The sequence below is a fragment of the Pan paniscus genome, chromosome 9, assembly GCF_029289425.2.
Source record: "Pan paniscus chromosome 9, NHGRI_mPanPan1-v2.0_pri, whole genome shotgun sequence".
In the NCBI taxonomy this organism is placed as follows: Eukaryota; Metazoa; Chordata; class Mammalia; order Primates; family Hominidae; genus Pan; species Pan paniscus.
Window position 1 is genome coordinate 9,915,801 of NC_073258.2, and position 21,500 is coordinate 9,937,300.

The following is a 21,500-nucleotide window of genomic DNA, read 5'->3' on the forward strand; positions in this document are numbered from 1 at the left end:
CCCGGAGCGTGTCCCAGGCTCGAGGACGGGGACCCTTCTCCAACTCCACTGGCCAGAAGCCTGGGAGGAGGGCAGAACTCCTGTGGGTTGGCTGCGTATCTCCACCCAACCCTGCCTGGGATCCGCGGACAGTCCGCACTCCTGCAGGTGCCAGCGTGGCCCTGGAGATGCGCAGGGAGGTGGGGTCCCTGAGTTCTGTGCGGCGCGTCCCAGCCCTGCTCAGCGCGGGGAGCAGCGGCGTGGACTAGGGAGCCTAAGGAGGTTGCGGAAGCTTTAGGTCTGTCAGCCCAGGCAATTCTCTCGTGGACACAGCGTGTGTCTAGATGCAGGGCCTCGGCCAAAGCCAGTTCTGTAGTGTAAGTGCAAAAATACAGCATACTTTTTAAAATCTAAAGCCGCCGCGTCCCAGTAGACTGCAGGATGGGGACGGTCCTATTTAAAAGTGGGCTCCTCCTCACCTCATCACATCAGATTCCAGACCCGCCGTTTTTCCTCGGATGAAAATAAGATTATATAACAAGAGAACAGAACTTCCAGCGTTTGGATAGGATTAAGACAGGCATTCTTGCCAGTGTTTAATCTTCTTAAAAAACGAATCTAATTATATTTTTACTTTTAGAGCAGCCAGATATTTGGTATAGATCCGTGTCCCTTTTCTATATTTTGGTCTACTTCCTGTCTTTCTCTTCATCTCTCTCCTTTCTCAACCCCTCCTTAATTGATTGTAATACAAATCTGAAGTGTTTTCAAATTTGTAGTGTATTATGTGAAGTTAAATGGTCAACTACAGAAAAGTAGTTGGTTTTAGACATAATTCATCTTCAGCATATTCAGTCTTTCATTATTATAGGTGTATGGAAAACTCTAAGTGTTACCTAATTTAGAAATTATTTCTCTTTGGCTTAAGAGAGGCAACCCATTTGCACTTTGCTTAAATTCATATCTAAATAAATTTGAAGTGGGAGATGGGGATGATTGGTGAGGTTTTCACTGATTGCATTTATCCATGTTTTATTTAACATATTTCAATTATTAGTAATACTATTTTAAGATTTGGTGATGTGACAGTTGTTAGCTTATTGCTACTGGAGAGATAAGCTGCTTACCATGATGCCTTCTTTACTGGGTAGCTAAGGGAGATGCGCTTTGACTTTAAAAGAGTAAGTGGAATGAGATCAATGACATGAAGGCGGTAGGAACAAAGTTATGGGAATTCCTGTCTTTTATCTGAGCAGGGAAATCTGGGATAATTTTAAGAAAGGGTGATGTGATGGACCTCAAAGGATCCCTCCTGGGGTTTTTGAGGCAGAGAAGGGTAGAGTGTGGCCTGGGCTGTGACAACTGTGTGGGCAGGCAGGCATGGACTCACCATGAGAAGTGGCCAGTGGTCCAGCTTGGCTCTTATGTCAAGTGCTAGTCAGGAAAGCTGGTGACAAGGCTGGAAAATAGTCCCAGCTGTCCAGTACAGAAGTCTGGACTTGGTCTGAAGGCACAGCAGGGGACTGACTGATGGTTCTGTGAACTTCTCAAAGTCAAAGACCTTGGTCCTTGACCCTCCCAATTCCTAGCCTGATACAGAGAAAATCCAGTAAATATTTGTGGAGTGCATGGTCTGACAACACTGTAGAGCAGAGCTTCTCAAAGTTGAGAATCCTGTGGGGATCTTGTTCAAATGCAAATTCTGATTCCATAGGTCAGGGGTGGGACTTGACATTCTGTGTTTCTAACAGATTCCCAGGAGCTTGCTGATCATTTCCCTATGTGTAGCAAGGATTTAGAGTAGCAGTTTGCAAACCTGGCTATGCCTCATAATCGCCTGGGGAGTTTTGTAAAACGTTCAGATTAAGTAGGCTGGGATGTTTTTACCAAGTTCCCCCAGGTGATTCTGTTGACAAGCCCGAAGGCAACTGCTGCAATGGCAAAGTTCTGGGAGTGTGGTGGGAAGCAAAGTCCAAGGGAAAAAGACAGCGGGGGCGGCGAGGCCGGAGAGGAAACCGGGAGGCTGATTCAGGGTCAAAGGGATGAGGCCTTATTTTGGGCCTGAGAGAGTGATGAGGTGGGGACAGGTAGGGAGACTTCGGAGAGACAGAATCTGTAGGACAGAGGACTAGGGAATGGGACAGTCTCTAGACTGATTAGATGGAATGAGAAGCGAGGAGGGAGAAACAATGCTGGGAAGATTCAGCTTTGGGCCTGAGGAGTGGTATGGCCTTTAGACTGTAATGTTTAAGGTAAAGTTTATGAAAGGTTCTTGTATCGGTTCGAACCCCGAGAGCCTGCCAACAGACAACATGAGGAAGTGTGGGGCCACATGCTGTTTTAACGAGCGCCTGGGTGCAGGTGGGCTGAGGCCTAAAATGGCGTCAGCACCAAGTGAGGACGAGGCAGGGGTTTTATAGTTTCCTGTAAACAAGAAGTGTCTCAGTCTGATGTAACTGCTACACAGTACCCAGACGGCCCCTCTCTCTATCTTCAAGGGGTACGTGTCTTCCAGCCGGGGTAGGTATCTTCCGGCCGGCTGTCTTCCTGCTTCTGCTGTCTTGCTGACGCACACCGCTGGCGCAAGTGGCCTTGCACCTTGGGACTGGGCCTGAGAAGGGAGGAGTTACTCATCTCTTCAAGCTTTCAGACCCCGGGGAGAATCTTTCATTCCTGTCTATTTGGTTATAGTAGAAAGGGAAAAGGGGTGACTTTCTCAATAACTACTTCAGGCGTGACTTAGGGGTGGTGTGGGCTCCTTGGAAAAAGAAAAACTTAATTTTTAGGGTATTCTTGAGAGATGTGTTGGTATCCATCGTGTCGTTGTAGCAGGAGCATAGTCTGAATTGTCTGGTGGCTAACTGTAGTTTCAACAAGAGTTTTAGTGGTTTTTATTATTAGTGGGATAACACAGGGGAGAAAAAGTGATGAAGATTACTGTCCCTACCAGGGTTTTAAATCCTCCTAAATTAGAGAACTGTTGTCCGGCTGCTAGAGTGAGAGCTCGAGTGAGGGTGATGAGTTCAGCTTTTTGGGAGGTGGTGCCTGGGAGGAGCAGATTGGCTTCAATAGTGTGGGGTCTTTAAGGGTAATGTGGACAGGGGTGTGGTGTTTTGCAACTGAGGGTGTGGAAATATCCCTAACAGCGGGGTTAACTACAGATAGGGGTAAGGAAAGGTTGCATGTTTTAGGGTGGGAGGTTGGAGGAGCAGAAGAAAGTTAGAAGCCTCGGAGGGGTCTGGGTTGATGCGTTGGGTACTACGGGGAATGTGGAAGTGGAGAGTAGTGTGGAGTTTTGAAAGGATGTCCCTGCCTAGGAGCAGAGTTGGGCATGAGGGCAGGACTAAGTAAAAGTGAGTGAAGGAAAAGGTGTGCAGGAAGCAGAAAAGTGGAGGGGTGGCTCGGGGTTAGGAGACTTGTCCATCAATTCCCACAACAGAGACTTAGGAGGACTGGGTGGGTCCTGAAAAATTAGGTAAAGCAGAGTAGGTCACCCATGTTGATTAAAACCATCAGGGTTACCCTTGGCTCGGATGAAGTGATGGTAGTTGCTGGGGCATCCATTCCAGGGCACCATCAGTCTTCAGCGGCAAGGCAAATGAGATCCGAGTAGGAGGTTTTGGCCTGCTCGGGAAGGGATGGGGGCGGTCCTTGCAGGGGCCGCTCATAGTCCGACTTCCAGTGGGGTCCTCCGCAGAGGGGGCACGGCCTGGTGGGCTTACCTGGGTATGGGCATTGTCTGGACCAGTGGCTTTCATTGCCGTACTTGAAACAGGCGCCAGGTGGAGGTGGATTGCTAGGAGGCTTCTGTGTGGAGCTGTGGCCCCGTGGGCCTGCAGGGCCCCTGATGGCGGAGGCAGCCATTTGAAACTCTGCCTGTTTTTGCCTTTTACTTTCCTCATCATGATTGTTAAAGACTTTGAAGGCTAAATTAAGAAGGTCTTGTTGTGGGGTTTGAGGGCCGTCGTCAAGCTTCTGAAGCTTGCACCGAATATCGGGAATGGATTGGGAGATGAACCGAAGGTTTAATATAGTGGTTCCTTCTGGGTTGCTGGGTCTAGGTTGGTATATTTTCTCATGGCTTCAGTTACATGAGAGAGAAAAAGGGCTGGGTTTTTGTCAGGACTTTGGGTGATTTCTGGAAGTTTTTCATAGTTTACCACTTTATGGGCACCCTTTTTGAGTTCTGCAAGGAAACACATAATCGTGTGGTCTCGATGGCAGCATCTAGAGGCCCTGTCTTGATAATCTCAGTGGGAGTCCTGGTTGGGGACTGCCTCTGCACCAGTAGGCTTGGCAGGAGCTTGTTGATGAATTGTGTCAGCATGCACCTGAGCTAGGGTCCAGATACAGTCCTGGTCTTCTGGGGTGAGGGTGGAAGAGGGGATAACGTAGAGGTCATGCCAAGTTAGTTCATAAGACTGGGTAAGGTACTGAAACTCCCTGATATAAGAGGTAGGGTCGTCTGGAAATGAACCGAGTCTTTTGTTAATTTGAGAGAGATCAGTGAGGGAGAAGGGAACATGAACTCTTAACAATACCTTCAGCTCTTGCTACTTCCCAAAGGGGACACTCTAGCACTGGCGCTGAAGTGAGGGTGGGGCACGAGCCAAAGATGGCGCTCGAGCGAATATGGGTGGGAGAGAAGGAAGAAGTCAGAAGTCGTTCCTGCTGAGGGTTTGAAGGGGAAAGGGGGTTTGAGTTGATAAGCAGTGGAGGACAGATAGGGGCGTAAGGTGGCGGGATGGGTTTACAGGCTTCAGGAGAGGGCAGTGAGGAAGGAGAATGAGTACAGGCAATGCTAGAGTTGTCCTCAGGAGAGGACAGTGTAGGAAAAGAAGTGGGTACTGCTGACTGGGAAGATGGTGGCTGGGAAGATGGCAGCTGAGAAGATGGCGACTGGGAAGATGGCAGCTGAGAAGATTGCGGCCGAGAAGATAAAGAGGAGGCTTGCGGGGTGAAAGAAGATGGTTGAGAGGGAGAGGTAGAGTCTGGGAGGAGTGGACAGCAGTCTGCTGGATCTAACGGGGAAAAAGAGGTATGGTCGGGAGGAGAAAGGCCATCAGGGCTGCGAGAATGGAGGAGAAGGATTTGAACAGGTGAGCAAGAATTGCAGAGGTCGGGTCGTGATCTGAGTGCCAAAAGGCCTGGAAATAAGGAATTTCTTCCTATTTCTTCGGTCGTTGGCAATACTTGCTTAAATCAGTTAAAACTGTAAAGTCGAATGTTTCATTTGCCGGCCATTTGGACCGTTATCTAATTTGTACTGTGGCCAGACTGAATTGCAAAAAAAGAAAAGGCGCTTAGGGCGGGTATCTTGCCTGAGGCCTAAGGTTTGCAGGTTTTTTATGAGGCAGCCTAGAGGGCTGTTTTTTGGAATGGAGGACCGGGAGTTTCCCATAATGAAGGGTAGGCACAGGAGAACAGGGAAAAAGGAGACAGTCCTGGACAGCCAGACGGAGACGATAAAAGGAGCGATCGTCACCACTGCCTTTTTCATTCCTGGAACGGGATCAAATGGCTTAGAGGTGTCCCCCTAAGACCAGATGATCAGCGAGTGCCTGGCACACGCTGGAGCCTTTTTGGACCAACGATGGATTTTCGGACCAGAGAAACCAAGAGAGGCCGAGCAGGTTTTTCCCTGTTAACCAGGTTCCCCGGGGAAACTTACCAGTAGGTGAGATCAGTGACTGATCTGCATGCAGAGAGAGGCGACTGGAGGCTAAGGAGCTTCCTTTGTCCAGCTGCTGTGGCCTGCTTTCCAGCATAGAGGGGTAGGTCCACGGGGGACACAGACCCGAGCCCCTCCCAGGTTTCGGCACCAGATGAAAGGTTCTTGTATTGGTTCAAACCCTGAGAGCGCTCCAACAGACAACACGAGGCGGTATGGCGCAACATGCTGTTTTAATGAGCGCCTGGGTGCAGGCAGGCTGAGGCCTAAAATGGCATCAGCACCAAATGAGGACAGGGCAGGGGTTTTACAGTCTCCTGTAAACAAGAAGTGTCTCAGTCTGAGGTAGCTGCTACGTGGTACCCAGACGGCCTCCCTTTTGTGTCTTCCGGTCAGGGTAGGTATCTTCCGGCTGGCTCTCTTCCTGCTTCTGCTGTCTTGCTGACGCACGCTGCTAGCACAAGTGGCCTTGCACCTTGGGACTGGGCCTGAGAAGAGAGGAGTTACTTATCTCTTCAACCTTTCAGACCCCAGGGAGAATCTTTCAGTTTAGAAGTGGTTTTTTACTTGGCCATAAGATCTTTTTTTTTTTTTTTTCCTGAAATGCAAATCTGTTCATGATGCTGTCGTGTTTGAAATCCTCTGGTGGATATCCTAATGCAAAATATAAGAAGGAAGCACTAATATAAACACAACTGATAACATTTGTTCCATTCTACAGCCTGTTCATCCCCATTCAAGATGTGACATTCAGTCCCCATTTGGTGTGGGCACAACTAGGCTGAAACTTTTGGCAGCTTTGTTTATTCCTGAGTCACTATTTTCCCTGCGTCCTTCTTCTTCAGAGGAGCTCCACTTCCCTTGGACTTTATGTTTCTTAGTATCATTCTTTGGTTCCAATGCTTGATGGCACCTATGTGTCTCTGTCTTCATGGAATCTATGTAGTTCTAGGAAAGGTGGGCTTTATCCTTTATATACCCTTAAAGCCAAGTCTTGTTTGACTGTGGATCTTCACAAGCTTCATTCTTATCTCTCACTCATCTGGTAAATAATCCTCTAAAAGAGGCTGTCCTAGAATAATCTGTTTAGCTTTAGGCCCAGATCTCCTTAGTGCCTCAAGTTCCAGGGGACTGCTGACTCTGAGCTTTGTCTTCAGCAAATGTATGATTTCTGTTTGCCTTAAGGTCCTTGGCTTGGTTCTCCCTGGTTATTCTTACTTTCACTTCCTCTCTCTGTCATGTTCATATGTACACATTTATGCACACTGAAAGCTGAGCATTCATTGTGCTTGATGCTTTTAATCCACCCTGTTCTATGTTGCATAGTAATCATGATCCCTAACATACCTGTAGATGAGACGCCTAGACACAGAAGGAATAGGACTGTCTCTCTGATAGGATAAAATATACCATCCTTGTATGGCATTCAAATCTCTACAGTGGTGGGCCCTACTTTAGCTCTCCAGCTGCCTCTCCACTGTTCCCCAAACTGAGAAGCTGAGTAATTTCTATTCTTTTGTGCCTATCTGCATTTGCATACACTATTTTATCTTCCTGGAAAGCCCTTTTGTCTCTATTCTGCAAGATTATTAATCCTTCAGGATATAGATCAAATTCTTGAAGCTCCCTTGCCCCTAAGTCGTTTTTACTCTTCTGTTACATACATATCGCATCAATCAAAGATCTGCTATGCTATTTCATCACTTTATGTCTATGTCTCTGTCCATATTCCTCCAAACTCTGAGCTGCTTTAGGGCTGTATCAGCTCTTGTGCGTGGCCCCACACTTAGCAGATGTCCAGGAGGAGTCTGTGGTAGATATGGGCCTTAAGCTGGCTGGCTTTGCAATGTTTACCTCAGTAAAGAGGGAAAGGGGCTGGTTATTTCATATGGTAGATGAGAGAAGGAACTGGAGCAGAAGCTGAAAGACTGGGAGGAAGGACAGGCCCAGTGAAGAGTGGGCCCATATGGCTAGAGTCAGGGGGTTGGGTGGACACTGGGAGAGGTGAATATGGAGTCTCAGGCTGGGAAGAGATCATGGAAGGCCTTGAAAGTTGGAGCTATATAATTTAAATTTTATTCTGATGACATTAAAGGTTCCATACTCAAGTATGGAAAAGACGTGGTAAAACTGTTCAGGATGATTCTGGCTGGGAAGGGCAGGTTGGAGGGACAGGGAGGAACTTCTTATGAGCACAGGCTGTTAGAATAACCCACTGAGGTAGCTCAGGACCTAAATCAAGGCAATGGCAGTAGGAATAGAGAGAAGGGAGCAGAGGCGAGTGACCATGCCAAGAAATCCGGCAGGATTTGGTGACTGATTGTATTTGAGGGAAAGAGAAAAGCGTCAAACTGGATACTGACGTGTGTTAGTTTGCTGGGAGAAGAATGAGGCAACTGTTAGTAGCATGAAAGCATGGAGGAACTTAGTGGAAGGGGGAAGGGAAATGAAAGTGGTTGATTCTTTCGGAATCAGAAGGGAGCCTCGGGTAGTTTCTTGCTTGCCCTTTATATGTTTACCCATAAGAGGATGGTGAAGCCCAGAGAAACCTACCCAAGATCACTTAGCTCTTGATTGTAGAACCCAGGTCTACTGGCATTATGGCCTGGGCTTCTATCTTCTGTAGCACATGAGTTTAGCCAGAGGAGAGCTGCCAGAAGGTCGAGATGGAGATTCCATTAGGCAATGAAAAATGGGAATGAGACCAGGTTTGGGGTGAATTCAGCCTTCAGAACAGCTAAGGCTGGAGTCTTATAGGTCAAGCACCCAGATGGGAAATGTCTGCTAGTTGCCAATGCCATGGGGGCCCGAAGGCTCATGAGGCCTCCTTTTTGCCCTGTGGCCTAGCTGTATGTGGGGCTGATGGGAGATATGAAGTACTTTTAGGGTATCAGCGCACTTATATTTATTATGCTCAATGTGGGCACGTGTATTAATTTTCTTCTGGGAATGTAACCACCAATCAATTTATCAATTCCATGGGAAGTTGTATTCCAAGGCCCAAACACCTCCTCTACCCAGACTTCAGGGCACATCCAGCCAGTTCATGAGAAGTTGCCTCTTATAGTGTTGGAGTGGGGATGGGGGTAGAGGGAACAGCTAGCTAGGGAAGGCAACCAGCCATGAGGACCTCATCCAAGCAGGGTCCGGTGTAGAGTCAGGATCGGGGACTCAGATGGCTGGATGAGGGCTACAGCTGTCCGATGAGGAGTGAGGATCTTATCTAGAATCTGCACTGCTGTCGGGAGACTCAGTGGCCCTGAGGCTGGAGTTCTTCAATCCTCCTCACCCCTCCCTTCCACACACCTCTGCCCAGCCAGGCTCCTCAGCCTCCAGCCTCCCAGGATGGAGTCTTGTCTTTGTCATGGACGCTGACACAGTGGTCACTTCTATTTCTTGAGGAAGAGCTAGGTTTATGAATGTGAAACATTTGGATTATTGTCTGAGATGTGGTAGTTGCCAAATAAAAACATATACACAAAAATACTGGGAGCCAACGTTGAAGGAAAACTTGTCAAGACTCCCTTTCTCTTTTGAGCTTTGTAGTAGGGTGTTGCCAGTTTATACCTCATCTTGTTCTGAAGGTTTTTTGTTTCTGTTTTTCAGATTAAGGCCAAAATATGTGCACGAGCCTGCTTACCCATGGTAAACTGTCAGGGACAGCCACAAATTGCACAGATTACAGACGTAGATTTGCACTTCCCATTTCTTAGGAAGTAGGTGGGTGGAGGAACCACTAATGCATCTCCAGGAAGGGATTTATTAGCCCAAGGGAGGCTATGGGGACTAGATCCTGCATTGCCTCTTCCCAGGCCTATGGTCGCTGTGGTGTTCCCAGGTGGCTCTGCTTCAGGTATGTCTCTTTCCTTCTGGGAATAGGGAAGGAGGTGATCCAGATCTCAGGATTTCTCCGCCTGCTTAGGGATGCCAGTGAGGTGTGTTTAGTGGGGATACTCTTGTCCCTGCCCTCCAGTGTAAAGTTACACTTCCACAGTGACTTGTGTGCATAGTTGAAATGCAGCCATCACATGCAGCTGGGCCTCTCACTCTGACCTGGAGGGCCACTCCTGTGACTGCACTGATTATCCCAAGAGGCCTTCTTAGCAAACTTCTCCAAGTTGCTTCTGGCAAAAGGTTCAGAGAACTCTGCCAAAAGGAACTACTTGGTTGACAACTCTGTGTGTGTGTCTGTGTGTGTCTGTGCATGTATGTGAGAGAGAGAGAGAGAGTTGTGTAGGAATCAAGAGGTTTGTTATAGGGACAAGGGGGACAGAGAGGGGGTAGAGCCACAGCTCAAGCTTAGGAAGACCAAAAATGGGTTACCTCTTTCTTGCCTGCTTAGGCAAGAAAGCCTCTATCTTCAGGGGCAACAGTTTCCTTCTCCCAACACACAAATCCATGTTCCCTCCAAATCAAAGAGGTTTTTGCACAAATAACTAGCTCAATGCTGGACTGCTTCATGGAGGCAGTGGAGGTGTAGACTGGCCCCACAGAAAGTTTCTTCCACAGGAAAGGATAGAGCAGAACTTCCAACTTTGGTGGATTTGACAAATGGCTTGTTTCATGAGGTCAGGGTAGTGTTATTCCCATTTTATGGGAAACAGGTGCCAGAGAAGTAAAGACACTTTTGAAGGTTCCAGAGTATTAGATTTAATGTAATTTATTGTCCGAACTGAACACTTTTGAAAGTGAAAGTAGGCACATAAATGCTAAACTGGATGGGGACTGGGGAAGATCAGGATCAGGCACATTGGGATGTGTGGTTTCAAATTCAGTGTTCAAAACTCCAAATTCTATGAGCAATGGGGGCAGAAAAGGGAAGGGGTGGGGTGGGAGAGTGGATTGGCCTGAGGGGGTGGAAATTGATTTGGGATAGGAATAGCAGATTCTTCTAATTCAACATTTCACCAAGGCAGAGGAATAATTCTTGACTCTGACACCTGACCTTGACTGGATGTCATGAAAAAGTTTCATTACATAAGCTCTTCCTGCGACCAACCAGCCAAGACATCTGGTTCTTGGATGCATGTGCTCACCTGGTAACAACAACAGCCTTGTGTGTCTGTCTGGGTTTTCACTGTGCCTGCTCACTGGTGCGGCACAATGCCCCGGGCAGGGATTATTGTTCTGCTTGTGGAGATGAGGAAACTGACTCCTCTTGCCTGTCCTGCCCCCTCATTCTATCATGGCAGGCAGGAGGTTTTCTCCAGCATGAGGACTTGGCCTCTCTAAATCCTGAGGACCCTGGTAGCTCTAGAGTGGAGGGTTTGAATCAGACAGTCCTCCATTAAAATAGCTCTACACAAATTTGCTGTTGCTCCTCTGAGCAAGTCTCCTTACTTACCTCTTTGAGCTTTACATTCCTCATCTGTTTAATGGGAACAATAATAGGCCAATTCATTTGGTGGTTGTGAAAATTAAATGAGATGAAATGTTGACTCCAGTGCTTGGCACATCATAGGTAGTCAGTAAATCCTTTTATTCCCGTCTCAGGAAGCTTGAGAGAAATCATTTATCAAGAGATATTTAGATCATCCAGAGGGCTTATCCTGAAATTTCAGGTGGGAAGTTGCATGCTCTGGGCTTCCAGGTATGACACAGAAAGGGCAACCATGGTGGCGGTGAGCAGAAATTCCAGGAGGCAGAAGTACATGACAAGGTAGAGAACAGCCCGGAATCAGGTGGCTGGTCACCCACGTACAGGACAAAAGCAGCAAACAGCGCAGAGTCCAAACCAGCTGGATGAGACGTGGCAGGGTTAAGTGCAAAGTCCTGCCCTTAGGCCCTGAAAATCAGTTCTGTGAGTGTCCTACCCATCTATGTGGAAAAGCCCAATACATTGGCTTAGCCTGGCTACATTAATTGAAGTCCTGGGTTTAGACCTTGGTAGAGGATCTTTTCCCTGCATTGGCTGAGACTGGCCACACCTGGAGTGTGCAAAGCTGGTATCCCTGTCTTACAAGCTTTGGAGGGGCCCAAGGACAGTCAGGAAGATATGGGGGAATGACTGCTATTTTCAGGTGGGCAAGGTGGGCAGCATGTTCTTTGTTGCTCAGAGGGCAGAGATGAAGGCCTATGGTAGTGATGTCAAAGAAAACTAAAGACGGGGCAGATTCTACTTTGACATAATGTAAGAAATTTTAAAGAACTCAAGCTTGTCTCTAGGGCCAAAGAGCTGTTTTAGAGCAGATATTGGAGTCTACCTGCAAAGGGTATTGTTCAAGCAGTATTGACTAGAGAGGAGTTTATGAAATAACAGGGAGGAAGGTATACTGAAAGGTTATAGATCTAACTAAAGTGCTGTAAGATTTTGGCAAAGGGAAGGCTTTGTGGATCAACCAACTGGGGTGGGATCCTGGGGAGCTGGGAAGAAAAGGCTCTCTGGGGATCCCTGGTCAGTCAAGTGAGTAAAAGGCATAGAAGCCCAATTGAGTGAAGTGGGATCAAGAAATAATAAGGAAACCAGCTTAGCTGGACTCTTCCCATTATTAAAAGTCAAAGAAAGAAGTTGGAACTCTAAGGGAAAAGGAACTTGAATGCCAAACTAAGAAGCTGGACTTTACCCTGTCGGTAGTGGGGAATAATTGGTGGCTTCTGAGCAGAAATGACTTGCAGCAGATGTAGGCTGGAGTGAGGGTGGGAGGCTGGGGAAAGAGCAGCCTTAAAGCTGTGCAGAAGCGGCCGGGTGCGGTGGTTCACGCCTGTAATCCCAGCACTTTGGGAGGCCGAGGGTGGGCAGATCACGAGGTCAGGAGACTGAGACCATCCTGGCTAACATGGTGAAACCCCATCTCTACTAAAATACAAAAAATTAGGCCGGCATGGCTATGCGGAAGCTTCTGTATCCCAAGTCGCAGGCTGAACATCCCACTTAGTGACAAGGGCTGGGAGAGGGGAAAGGCTCTGAGCAAATGTCTTTGTGGGCTGAAAATGAGACTATGATCCCAAGAAGTGACTGGACTGTGTATATTCTTTGCTGATGCCTACCTTGGCCCAACCACCTGAAAGCTGTTTTAGACTCACTTGCCACCCCTTGAAGATTTTGAGAACACACCATCCTGAGACCTGGAGAACCAGGGTATGTGGTGTGAGACAGCTGGGTTCACAGCATCCTAGAGGGCATAGCAGGTATAGAAGGGAGTGATCCAGGAGGACACTGGTCACAAGAATGTCCTCCTGGATCACTCCCTTCTATACCTACCATACCCTAGGAAGTCTGACTGTCTGCAGCTTGGGCCATAGAGTGAGCAAGGTTCCATCCCTGGGAGGGGAGGCAAGGAAAGGATGTGGGTACCAGGGCCTCATTCAAGTAGGCTGAGGTTTTGGGTGGGGTGTGGTGTATGGGAGGAGAGAGTTGCTGTGGTTAGGCAACGTGGATGTCTGAGCAGCGGGATATCTTGGTCTGGGTGGCAGGGAGGGAGTCTGGCAAGAATGGTAGGAAGAGTGGCCATGGAACCCCAAGGTCAGAACTGGCCCATTGGATCTGAGGAAACCTACCCTTTAGCAGCAGAGGTAGAGCATACTTCTCAGGTACTGTGGAATCAGTAGGATTGTGACAGTATTTATTATTTCAGTCTCTAAATAATTTTTGAACCATCGTCTATGCTGAGAATGGTGATGATGGGACCACAAGATGAACAGACCTGTCCCCTGACTGAATGGAACTTAAGAAATGTACCCCCTTACTCAAACAGATAGTAGTAACTGCTGAGAAAATACAGTTAATATTCAGAGAAAGATGTTGGGGGGGCCTGGCTTGCTGAGGAGGTGGCATTTGAGGTGTGTCCTGAAGGAAAGACAGGGACCAGAGTTGCCCTTTTCTATGGGGCTGAAGGGAATTGCTGGCAGAGGGAACAGCAGTGCACAAAGGAAGGCATGAGTAATGCCAATTAAGGGGCACCTGTGGAAAACAACTGGCAGCATGATTTGGCTGGAACTGAGGAGTAAACGAGGTTAAATAGGGCACCAGGGATTGGAAATTACCATCTATGAAGTACCCATCATGCACCAGGCATTGAGCACAGAGTCTGTGCTCACTTAAATTTCAAAGCAGCCTTTCAGGGCTTTAACTGAGGAGGAAATGGGCTTCAAGAAGATACCTGATCATCTCAAGGTTCCCTAGGTGGTGAGTGGCCAAAATAAAATTGATGTCCAGGCTGCCTGACCCCAAACTCTGTTCTTTCCACTTAATCTTGCCACTATGTTTAGAGTCCAGATTATGCAGTCTTAAATTTACAGTGAAGACCTGTTCTTACTGTATTTAGGCAGGAAGATGGTCAGATGGTACATGGCAAACCACATTAACCTTTGAGAGGCACTTAGTGGACATGGCCAGATAGTCACAAAGCATATCTGAGTTCTAATACATATATATGCATGCATACACATATATATTTAGGAAGTTAATCTCTAACTTCCTAAATGCAGTTTTCACATTACAATAGAAACTGTTACTCCCAGACCACTATAGGCAATTTCTGAATTGCTGGCTGAATTCCAGTATTTTCTCATCCCTTCAATAAAGTATATTAGAATGGGGCAAGATAAGCCTGAATCTTCTCTAATTTATACAAAAAGCTTCTATCATTAGTAACAAGTTACCTACAACCAACCTTACCTGTTTAGGATACCAAGGTGTCAGCCCTAAGAGATGTTTAGCAAGAGTGGTACTCCAAGAGGGTCGGAAGGGTGGGATGAGGGTAACAGTCAGAGAAATGTGGGCAGTAACCCAGGTGGGGCTGTAGGGGTTGAGAGGAGGGACCGATACAGTTCAGTAAGCATTTGCTGAGAGCCTGCCCATGCAGGGGTGTAGAGTGGGTGCTGGGATACCTGCATGAAAGGACAACATTGTTTTCACAGATAACATGTTCAAGCTCTGAGCAGGTGGGTGTTGGTAGGGACTGTCTGCTCAAGTTGGGGTTCTTATGCGTATATCTAGTACAGTCAGCCAGTCTTTGTTGCTGAGCAGGTCTGCCCAGGGCCCAATTCTCCATCCAGTTTGGCCTTCCTCCTGGAGCTCAGAACTCAGATCTAGCCCTGGTGGCCACGCCTTGCTTCTGTCCTCAGGGTGGACCCAGGGTCCTTCAGACTTCCTAATGGGAGGCTTTTCCTCAGCCGGGAGAGAAAAGTTGAGACCACCTGCGAGGCAATAGTAACCACTGAGAAGACAGAGGAAATATTCAGAGGAAGAAGTTGGGGGAGCATCTGGGCTGCAGTGACTCAGGATTTCATGTTAACAGGAGACAATGTGGGAGGAAGCTCTACCTCCTTGTCCTACCACTTAATAAGGTGCACTGTGAGAACCCGTTAAAGGCTCTTCCAGGGTCACAAATTCAGTCCTCAAATGTTATGATTTATATTTAAAAGAGAATTTTAGATAAGCCAAGTGACAGCTGAATGGGAAATGGAGTTAATGAGACAGATCTTATCGGCACCATGAAAAATGCACCTCATTACATCACTGTTACACATTGTATATGGAAACCTTCCCTCAGTAATTCCTGGAGTGATTGCCTGTTCTGGCTATAGGTGTCCCCAAAGAGTGTGGTGTCCACTGAGAATAACCGGGAGGCCTTTCTCAGATACCAGTACGGCTCAGCCATCTTCTCTCAAGGCCATCTCTAGAGTTATTATGGGCTCTCTTGATACCAGTGCATGGAGCCAGGGACTGCTGCACCGAGGACAAAGCCAGACAGCCATGAACGTGGTCAAGACTTGGCCCTTCCCCTCCCTAACCCTACAGAGCCCAGTTCAGCTTTAGCCTCCATGTTTGAGGCCTCCCAAAATCCATTTCCCCAGCAGTGTCTTCTCTGTCAGGTACCTGCCCCTGGGATGGCCCCTGAGCCTCATAACTCGGCCTGTTCACTGTTCCTAAGCAGGTCACCTTGTGACCCTCGTGGAATGGCTGAGGAAGGAACCGAGGGGCTGTAACAGTGGCCGTGTGATCCCTAGGAAACCTTCAGCTCTGGAAGGCCCTGTGGCCCTGACCTTGCTCTGTTTTGTCAGGTACTGCTAGAGAGACGCAGAAAACCTGGAGCATGTGTGCTGTTTGAGCTGCTATATCCCAGGGTCTGCCACTTTGGGGGCTACCTGCAAGAGATTTGGCAACTTCTCAAAGGAACTCAACATCATGGTTGTTGTTTTTTTAACCCTGATCCCAACATTTAGGCCCTGATGAAGGGTCTTGGCCAAATCCATCTTCTGGAATAGTACAGTTGGGAACATGTTCTCTGATGAGGAGAGGCAGAGTGTTACATACTTACTGGGCCAGGCACTGAGGTGGGTAGTTTATTCTGTCCTCTTTCTTAACCCTCTGACTAACCCTGTGTAAGGCAGATATTATATCCATTACATAGTAACCTGAGAGGTTAATGTCCATATTACCCAAGGCAAAAAACGAATCCAGCTCATAAGTAGTGGAGCAAGGATTTAAGCCCAAATCTGTCTGACTTTGCTATGGTCTGAATGTTTATGTCTCCTAAAAATTCATATGTTGCAATATAATCCCCAAAGTGATGGTATTAGGAGGTGGGGCCTTGGGAGGTGATTAGGTCATGAGAGTGGAGCCCTCATGCTTGAGATTGGTTCCTTTATAAAGAAGTCCCAGAGAACTAGCTGGTTTCTTCCACCGTGTGAGGACATAGCTGGAAGGCACCATCTGTGAACCAAGAAGCAATCCTGCTCCAGACACTGACTCTGCTGGTGCCTTGATCCTGGGCTTCCCAGCCTCCATAGCTGTGAGAAATACATTTCCATTGTTTGTGAGCTACCTTCCCAATTTATGGTAATTTTGTTAAAACAGCCTGGACAGACTAAGACAAAGCTTGGGCTCTTTCTGCTGCATGCTGCTCCTCTCTTTCTTCAGGGGAAGAAGCACCTCACTTGGGAAGAAAGGAGCCTCAGAAGGCTTGGGGCTGGGGGTATGGGGACCCAGCGTCTATACTACCCTTTCTGTGGCCATTTGGAGTCACATAGACCTCTGTAATTTTCACTTTTTCCTTTGATTCTGAGGAACTGTTTGGGTATCTTCTATAGGGGAATAAAGACTCTGCTTTATGGAAAGGAAGAGCTGAGAAAGATGGGAGAGAGGTCCCAGGAGATCATTAGACCTTCCCACTCCCCTGGAGTCCAGCTAACAAACTTCCAGGAGCAAGACCACTTGGGCCTGCAGGGAAGGGGCTACCTAGTACAGTGTCATTCTCCAGCAGGCCTGTCTTTGGCCTGCAGGAACACTTGTGCAAGTGGGGGATTCCTAGATCACTTTTCTTGGGAAAGTCCCTAAACCACTTTCTGGCCTCTGAACTCTTAGGGGAGGGAAGTGATCCAAGTGGCAAATATCTTGTGACTGGCAAGCCAAGGTTAAGGACCAACCCTTCCCCTGCCTCCCCACATGCTGGAGCTTTTGAACTGAGTTGAAGATAGCTGGGCCCAGGGCTCTTGGCCCTTGAATGCAGCTTGACATCTGGTCAGGCTGCAGGATCTTAGGGTTTCCTCTTTGTAGCATCCTAAAATCTGGCCTCACTAAATGGTCTCGGTCCAGAGGTGGGATTCGACTTAGAGCTGACTTACAAAGAATACAGATAAAGGAATATTGGGCACTGTGCTTACCTTGATGTGGTTTAAGGTCTGAGGATGTGAAGAAAGTCTCTCCTGGATTAAGAGGGAAGGGGAACACCAGCGGGTCAGGATAGAGGCCGACAGCCCTGGAGAGGAGGCTGCCTTCTTGCCATAACTTTCCCAGCTGCGTGTGTAGGATCAAATGGGGGTGTGTGTTAGTTTGCTTGGGCTGCCATAACAAAGTACTGGGGGGCTTACACAACAGAAATTTATTTTCTCACAATTATGGAGGCCAGAACTCTAAGATCAGGGTGTTGGCAGGGTTGGTTTCTTTTGGGGACTCTCCTTGACTTTTATTTATTTTTTATTAATTTTTTTTTCTTTTTGGAGATGGAGTCTCACTCTGTTGCCTATGCTGGAGCGCAGTGGCACGATCTTGGCTCACAGCAACCTCCACCTCCTGGGTTCAAGTGAATCTCCTGCTTCAACCTCCTGAGGAGCTGGGATTATAGGCATGTACTACCACACTCGGCTAGTTTTCGTGTGTGTGTTTTTAGTAGAGATGGGGTTTCACCATGTTGGCCAGGCTGGTCTTGAACTCTTGGCCTCAAGTGATCCACTCACCTCGGCCTCCCAAAGTGCTGGGATTATAGGCATTAGCCACCATGCCCAGCCTCTCCTTGACTTTTAGATGGCTGCCTTCTCCCTTTGTCTTCACATGGTCTTTCCTCTGTACCCATGTGTCCTAATCTGCTCTGCTTTTAAGTACACCACCTATTGGATTATGGCCCACCCTAATTATCTCATTGGAATGTAATTACCTCTTTCAAGACCTTATTTCCAAATATAGTCACATTCTGAGGTACTGGGGGTTAGGACTTCAACATAAGAATTTTGAGGGTGTGGGTACAATTCAGCTCATAACAGGGTGTTTCCAAAATCCTCATTGAACAAGGCTCAGTGTCATGGTGAAGCATCGAGAGGCACTTACTACTGATCCTGCCAACCTTGGGACCAGGAGAGGATGGTGGACCCAGCTAGCTAGTGGAGGAAGCCTGACTGGCCTCGTCCAAAGGCTCAGCTCCAGGCCGAGCTGTTTACTTGTAGTCAGGCTCTCTGGCAGCAGTAGTTTCTGTGCAGTGTCTTCATCTGGCTCCCGTGTGGCCCTTGGAACTCCAGTGAACACAGAGCTGCTAATACCCTCCAGCCCAGGCCTTCGGGGGAAGCCTCCTTCTCCTCTGATGGAGGCAGAGGCCAGGCTGTTGTTGACAGTGCACTCAGGCCTGTCTTTAAAGAAATTCTTTGGTCGTCTACTGACTTAATCTTTTTTATTGCAAGGGGAAAAGCATTGCATTGAATCAAAATTAAACTGTTCAACAAATGTTGAAATGAAGGCTCAAATTACAGAATACATTTTGATTAATTCAATTAGTGTTTACCTCCAGCCTGCCAAATTCTGGGGCCTATTCCTCAGCAGGCAGCCAGGGAGGCTCGTAGGAGGGAGTTGGCTATAGGCAAAAGTTATGCACGCTCCAGCTAATAGAGAAAACTTACCAATTCATATCTGTTTTTTTTTTTTCTTGTTGCTTAGCATTCTAAAATAATGGAATAGGGAGAAGTGCCTGGTTTTATTATCTATTAGGGGAAGTGACATCCTTTTTTCTCATTGGTCCTTCAGGAATACAATTGCATCCATCAGTTATGTCTCTCACTCATGCCAGGCCCAAGCGTAAGTTCCCCTTATGGTAGAGACGCTTTCACCTCTGAATATCTGGCTGTAAGAGAGAAGGGACCCCAGGTGTGGAGAAAATTCGATGAGAGAGGCTGTCATGGATAGCCCCCAATCCTTTTTTCAGAGTGCTGGCCAAGGTTACATGCCCAGCCTCCCTTCACTTTCCACTCAGATACACAAACACTTAACATTTTGTGTCAACAAACATTTACTGAAGGTCCCGTGCCAGGTTCTTTGCTGGGCTCTGAGGATAGAAAGGTGAATGGAGCATACTCCTTGCTCTCTAGCAGTTAATCTAGACAGGGAGGCAGACACATTGAGAAATAATACAAATTATTATCATCTTCATAAATAATATAGACAGCTCTGACGATAAAGGTGTGTACCGGATATGACAGGAGCAGAGCTGAGGCATCCAGCACCTTCAGGGATGAGGGGTAATGGTGTTAGGAAAGGTTTTCTGGCAGTGGTCATTTGGATAAGGCCTTAGCATGGGTGGGATTTGAAAGTAGAGATGGAGAAAAGCACCCACGTAGAGGAAGTACAGAAAATGGGGTATTTCTGTATGCGAGGGTAGGACGTGGTCCAGTGAAGCTGGAACTCAGAGTGGTGAGGACTATAGCGGGGAAGGTTAACTGTATTAGAGGACTTTGGCAGAGCTGCAAAATGCAGCTTCTCTCCTGAAAGCACTGTGGAGCCGAGGAATGTTTGAGAGCAGAGGAGCATGTCATGAGCTCCATGGAACACGCCTTGCCTGCACAGGGAAAGAAAGACAGATTGCAGGGAAGTTGGCTAGAGGTAGAAAGCCCAGAGGAAGCAGCTTTTGCAATCTGGCTGAGAGATGATGAGGTTCTAAACTGTGGTGAGGTGAGAGGTAAGGAGAGTTTGGTGGAATGTTAGGACCTATTCAGGGAGTTTGAATGGCACTGTAGAAAGAGCACCAAATGAGTCATCAGGAACTTAGGTTCAAATCTCAGTTCTGCCGGAAGGGAAAGTAGAATTCTCTGCCCCCTGCCCTGAAAAGTCCACATCCCCAGGTGGTGGTTTGGTTTTTTGGGTTAGCCTGTTACTATAAAAAGAATTCAAATGTACACAGAAATAGAAATAGTAAAATGCATCCTCTTACCCATCATTTAGCTTAACCTCTTGCTTGTATTATTTTTTAGGGGGGCAATTTTTGAGATGAAGCTTTTTGGAAATATTCACTTTGAGGTTGCATTTGAAGCATTTCTCTGAATCTGTTTATGATCCGGTTGAGGCAATGAAATGATTTCATGTCCATTTGTTCCTCCCTGGAGGTAAATTGTGTGTATGCATGTGTGTTCTTTGCTGTAAGAAGGAAAATGAGGGTAGCTTCCCTTGAAGGGTAAGTTCTGGGGCTGAGGAGGCACATTGCCAACCGGGTCCTGTCAGGGGCATGAGGCTCTCTGTCTGCTGTGGGGGCAGGTGTGGTGTGGACAGGGGAGAGAATGGAGGTAAGGACTACCACAGGTCAGATACCCTTATCCATTCACTGGGAGGGGCTTGTTGCCCAGAGCTTAATTCACACTGACCAACCTGACAAGGCTAGTCCATAAGCCAGACACCAATTTAATTTACTCTGGCAGGCATTGTGCAGTGGCCACAACGCAAATGCCTGCTTTCCCAGACCGCCTTCCTGGCCTTACCCTACCTGGCAAAATGAATTACAGCATCATCTGCAGGTTGCTGGGGAGCCATGCTCTCAAATAGAAGGCACCATGTGCATTGCAGGTGCATCACTACAGGCCCTGATGGGACCTCATAGGCTCTTTCTGGTGCAGGCCACTTCCTTTGCCAAGGTGGCTCTAGGGAGAGGGGAGGATGGGCTGAGCTGCACATGCTCAGTTCCTTCTTTCATTTCCACCATCAGATACTGAGCTGTTTCCCAGGGGAGGAAATCCTGGAAAGAGAGGAAGTTAGTATCCTCCCATTGGGTCTTGCCCATGACAACATGAAGCAGAAACTAAATGGAGGTGGGACTCCATGTCTCAGCCAAGATTCATTTCAACAGGCAGGGGTGGGGATCCTGTCATAGAGAAAACTTGCCTGAGCATTGAAAAATTAGTTTTGATGGACAGAGATTGGGGAAGGGGACTTTAGTTGAGGAAACAGCATGACAAAGGCACAATGGCATAAGGATGCTCTCTTGCGGCTGGGGTATCAGGAACCCAGGAGCAGGTCAGGCTCAGTGAGGAAGTGCGTCCAGCGTAGTGGTTAGGAACATAACCTTGGAGTTGGACTGCCTGAATTCAAATCTTATCTTTACTGCTTCCTGGATGTGTGATTTGACCAAGTCACTTAACCTCTCGAAGCTTCAGTTTCCTTATCTGTAGAATTGGGATAATAATAGTTATAAATATTGAGATATGAGATAAATATAAGAACTTAGCTCAGTGTAGAAGTGAGTGTTTAATAAATGGCAGCCATTATAATTACCATCATGAGAACAGGACATTTTCGGGTCGGCTCCAATTTGGATGCCAGCTCATGCGTTTGGACTGCTGTGGGAGAGGCCAGGTGTTACTCAGGTGAGAGGAGGTT

General features: G+C 47.5%; 2 protein-coding genes and 1 pseudogene across 12 annotated transcripts in view; 1 reads left to right on the forward strand and 2 right to left on the reverse strand.

Annotated features, from left to right (window-relative positions):
- Positions 1–2,613, reverse strand: part of LOC103786176 (proline-rich protein HaeIII subfamily 1) — an 82,232-nt gene extending 79,619 nt beyond the window's left edge. The window contains exons 1-2 of the mRNA XM_063607981.1: positions 2,484–2,613; positions 111–253 (exon numbers count right to left, since the gene is read on the reverse strand). Of these exons, the coding sequence (XP_063464051.1) occupies positions 111–253; positions 2,484–2,613 (273 nt within the window). The remainder of the gene's footprint in view (positions 1–110; positions 254–2,483) is intronic.
- PPFIBP2 (PPFIA binding protein 2) overlaps positions 1–21,500 on the forward strand; it is a 144,175-nt gene that overhangs the window by 798 nt on the left and 121,877 nt on the right. The window lies entirely within an intron of this gene.
- Positions 3,498–10,050, reverse strand: LOC129393324 (transcription factor NF-E4-like; annotated as a pseudogene).